Genomic DNA, 5,052 nt, shown 5'->3' on the forward strand with positions numbered 1-5,052 from the left:
TTAAAATGCAAAATAATTGAAAATTTTCGAATTTTTTTTCAAATATTATTTTCAGAATTTATATTTTCCAAAAAAAAAATACCAAAAAAATAAAAAAAATAAAAAAAAATACATTTTCTTACATATTCTAGTAGAATATTAGAATATTAGGTGTGAACCCCGTGTATTACACGGGTTTATAAAAAAAGTTTAATATAAAATTATAACCATTACATTTTTTTAAAGTAATAATTTTATATAAATATAATAAATAAAATAAGTAATTTAATATATAATATAATGTATTTGAAAAGTCGTAAGGCATTTCTTATGAATTTAATAGAATCATCCACTTTACATATATAAATCTCACTAAAATGTGGGTTTTAATTTAAGAAAATGCAAAATACAAGAAAATGACAAGTGGAGAAAAAAAATAACTCAAAAACTCTTAGAAAATGACAAGTGTCAAATTCAATGTGAACATGACATTTGGCAAAATTGATTTTCATTTATTATGTTAGATTTTACATATCTGACAAATCTTGTACAATATTCTAACATTTTAAAAATCAAATTAAAATATTTACAGTATAATATATTATTAGAATATTTCACGTATGTTTAAAAAAAAACGGTAATTTTATTTATTTATTTATTATTATTATTTTTATTTTTTAGGTAATTAAAGTTCCGAAAATAATAATTAAAAAAAGAATTTATGGATTTTTCTTTTTGTTTTGCATTTTAAAATTATTTTTAGATTTGGTCTCACAGTCTCACAAAATTAATATGGTCTCAAATGAACCTGAACTATATATATATATATATATATATATATATATATATATATATATATATATATATATATATATATATATATATATATATATATATATATATATGGGAGAGTTCAATTGAGAAAAAAAAAAGTTGAGAATGGGGGAATCATTCTCAGCCACTCATTTGTTTTTGCCGCAAAAGTCTCCGTCGTACAAGCGGAAATGGGAAATGAATAGACATGTGTTTTTCCAACAAAACATATTTCCTTAAACTATGTTAATCATTACCTTAATATATACAAAAACATAGTTTTTTTCGTTTTTTTTTTTTAATTTTTAGAAGGTATTTTTATCAAAAAATAATTTTAAATATACCAAAATTCATGATTTTTTATTCTCTACAAATAGACATCCATATTGATATAGTTTTAAGATAAAATAATTTTTTTCATATTTTCAGCTATCGTTATTCATAAGTGAATAAAAATGAATCAGGTTTTATTACAGTACATTCGTTATTCACTTATGAATAAAAAGTATGATTTATTTTTTTTTACAATTTAAGTATCATTAATATATGAATACTGTATATAATAAACATAGTATATTCATATTTAAATATTGGACGATTTATTCACTTGCGAATATTAACATAGTATATTTACTTGTGAATATTAGATGGTATATTCACTTATTAATCTTAAATGATATTTCATATGTGAATATTACATAGTATTACATGGTATATCAAATGTGAATATTACATAGTATATTCACTTGTGAATATTAGATGATATATTCACTTATTAATATTACACAATATATTCACATATGGATATTACAAGGTATATTCACTTGTGAATATATTCACTTATGAATATTAGAAGGTATTTTGACCAATATATATAATTTTTATATGTGATTCACATATAAATAACATACAGACTTGCATATTTGTTTTGTGTTTTTAATAATCATATACTAATTCAGGTAAGAAAACATATTCATATGTGAATATAACGTGGTAATTTAGTTTATGCATTTCATCAAACAGTTGGAGTGCATACAAGTAAACTATTTTAAAAATGTTAAAAACATCAAGTTATCAATTCCAAATCATCATATACTTCCGATTTCGACTTCAGATGCGACATCCTATGTCTGATCGATTTCTCATTTTGATTTTGATTTCCGTAAATCCGATTGGGAACCTGTGAATATCAATTCTGAGTCCTTCAGTGTCGACTGTGACTGCGAGTCCAGAACTCCGATTCATATCTCATGAACAACGAAGAAATTCCGATTCCAACTGATTTTGTTTGCGAATCTGGGAAATTCCAGTTCCAAATCCGTTATGAACTTTAACAAATGCTTGCAAGCTACGAACATTCAGAGTATTCAACAAAGAAATCGATGAAATTGATGAATTTGGGTTGCGAATCTGTTTTGAACGGCAAACCTCCCAGTCACGAATATCGATGATTGATTAACACTGGATGACATTGATGATGGTTTAGTTGAAGAAATCTGGATAATTTTTGAAGTTGGAGGAGAAATTTTGATGATGAACGAACTGTTACGAATTCTCTATAGTTACGTATTTGAGATTAAAAGTTATTAACATATTTACAAGTTTGCCACTGTATCTTTTTATGCTTAGTTTAAATGAATGGTTGAGAATGATTCCCCCATTCTCAACCTTTTTTTATTTCCTCAATTAGATTATTTTGTTATAACTATTTATTGTGTGAATGTAGGATTGATTCTGGACCAATCATTTTAGTTATTTTAAGAAAGTAATTAATGCATATTATATGTTGAAGATATAATGAGTATTAATTATATCTTCAACATTTAATATGCATTAATTACTTTATTAAAATAACTAAATTAATTGGTCCAGAATCAATCTTACATGCACATAATAGATAATAAAAACATTTGAACCTAACTATATATATATATATATATATATATATATATATATATATATATATATATATATATATATATATATATATATATATATATATATATATATAGGGTTAGGTTATTTTGTTTTCACTATCTATTGTGTGCATGTATGACTGATTCTGGACCAATTATTTTAGTTATTTTAAGAAAGTAATTAATGCATATTAAATGTTGAAGATATAATGAATATTAATTGTATCTTCAGCATTTAATATACATTAATTACTTTTTTAAAATAATTAAAATGATTGATCCAGAATCAGTCATACATGCACACAATAGATAGTGAAAACATTTGAACATAACTCTCTCTGTCTCTGTCTCTCTCTCTCTCTCTCTCTCTCTCTCTCTCTCTCTCTCTATATATATATATATATATATATATATATATATATATATATATATATATATATATATATATATATATATATATATATATATATATATATATATATATATATATATACACACGGAACAAATTTATATCTAGATGAAAGACTTTTTTTAACCTTAAAAGTTTAAACTTGCGTGGAAGCCATTAATTGAGAATAAACAAATATGACATTCTCTTCATCTCTTGTGATATCATAAGCAGGAGATAATTTAGAAGATAACATATATACAAAATTTTAATAAGAAAGTTATAGGAGTGGAAATTCTGATCTTTTTCTACAATAATTTTATATTTAAAATATTTGAACATTGACCTGCAACTGCAAGACAAGCCCTTAAATTCTAAAACATGTAGGGCTGTGCATGGGTAATATATAAATTTAACTAATTAACAAGCTGCTGATGAACTAGAGTAGGGACTAAAAAAGTCTCTTTTAGGAGCCATAGTAAAAGGGATGTTCTTGGACGCAGGATTGGTGTCGCCGTTCTGTTCACATGACGGACACATGGTGAGAGTGGCCGCCGGCATCTGCATGTAGATGGGTTGCAACAATTTTTGTGTTTTCAGTTCGTGAACCTCTTGCCGGAGTCTTTGATTCTCATCGGTTAATCTCTTGCAGCATTTCTTTAAGTACTCGCAATCCACCTCCGTTTGCTTCAGTTTCGTTCTAAAATTTAACGAGAAAAACAAAGATCTTCTTCAGTTAATTGATCTTACATTTGAAAACTTTTAGAAATCAAAATTCGGTTAATTACATATATATCTGGAGTAAGTAAACAATACCTGGCCCTCCTGTTCTGGAACCAAACTTCAACTTGTCTCGGCCTTAGCTTGAGGTCCCTTGCCAGCTTTTGCTTTTGTTGCTGCTAATATTCAACACCAATCACTGTTAGCTAATTACAGATTGATGTAACTGATATGATAATAACTGTATCAGTATATAAGTATATGACTAAATAAAGCTTAGCTCTAAAAGATCAAAAAATTACAGGGTTCAAAGAGGTATGCAATTTAAAGGCTTCCTCAAGTAGTCCAGACTGAGCTTTGGTTAACCTGAGTTTCTTCCTTCCATTAACACTACCATCTTCATCTTCTTCACCATCTTCACCACAAGTATTAATCGCCCCTACTCTCTCTGATTCTTCGCTTGCAACATCTCTTTCCCTCTTCACACTCGCATTAGAGAATGATGAGCCACCACCGGCACCACCATATGAATCACCTGAAAGAGCCAAGCTTAGCGATGGCTCAAGGGGGTGATCGAAGCTCAGGTAAGGTTTTTTGGTGGGCTTCGTCGTGTTTTCAGCCATGGATGATGAATTAAGGCCTAGCTCTAGTACTAGTTCAGCCTTGGCAAACCCATGGAAACCCATTTGAATATTTGAATTAAAATATGAGATTGAAGTGTAGAAGGAGAAAGTACGGTGGGTTGGAAGATTGGGAAGAATATCAAGTAGAAAAAGGAGCGGATATAAGAAATAATTGGTGGTTATGATTATTAATAACGAAATAAATGAATGGTACAAAATAAGTGTGGGAAAACAATTTAATTGATTAATCAATGGAAAAAAAAGGCTAAATTCTCTCTATACAACATGTATTTATAAAGCATACACTACTACAACATTGATTTTTAGCGACTGAAAGATCCATCATTGGAAAAAAGGCTAAATGCTCTCGATAGATTTATGATTTTTTAAGATATTATCTGATACAAGATAAAAACAAATATGACCCAACATGATATTTGATGACAATATGTCGACTCATGTGAAGATGCCAAATCGTTAAAGAAACTTCGACGTTTCTTTCTTCATTGATAATGATGTCCATCATCTGATAAAATACTTCCGGGTTAATATGTCTATTTTGTATGATGAAACAAAGCAAATTTTAATCTAATACATAAAGCTTTATATTATA

At 27.3% G+C, this 5,052-nt stretch overlaps 1 protein-coding gene across 2 annotated transcripts; it reads right to left on the reverse strand.

The window, feature by feature from the left end:
• Nucleotides 1–3,334: 3,334 nt before the first annotated feature.
• Nucleotides 3,335–4,771, reverse strand: LOC111900227 (homeobox-leucine zipper protein HAT22). 2 transcript variants are annotated; one of them, XM_023896100.3, is made up of 3 exons: nucleotides 4,119–4,771; nucleotides 3,913–3,995; nucleotides 3,335–3,796 (listed from the first exon to the last, which is right to left on the reverse strand). In XM_023896100.3, exons 1-3 carry the CDS (start codon nucleotides 4,500–4,502, stop codon nucleotides 3,517–3,519), a joined length of 747 nt encoding a protein of 248 aa, XP_023751868.1. In that variant the 5' UTR covers nucleotides 4,503–4,771; the 3' UTR covers nucleotides 3,335–3,516. The 2 variants fall into 2 exon arrangements, with proteins under 2 accessions (XP_023751868.1, XP_023751869.1); XM_023896101.3 differs by having other exon boundaries at nucleotides 3,913–3,992; nucleotides 4,119–4,761.
• Between the last annotated feature and the right edge of the window lie 281 nt (nucleotides 4,772–5,052).

This window comes from Lactuca sativa, chromosome 2, assembly GCF_002870075.4.
Source record: "Lactuca sativa cultivar Salinas chromosome 2, Lsat_Salinas_v11, whole genome shotgun sequence".
Lineage (NCBI taxonomy): Eukaryota > Viridiplantae > Streptophyta > Magnoliopsida > Asterales > Asteraceae > Lactuca > Lactuca sativa.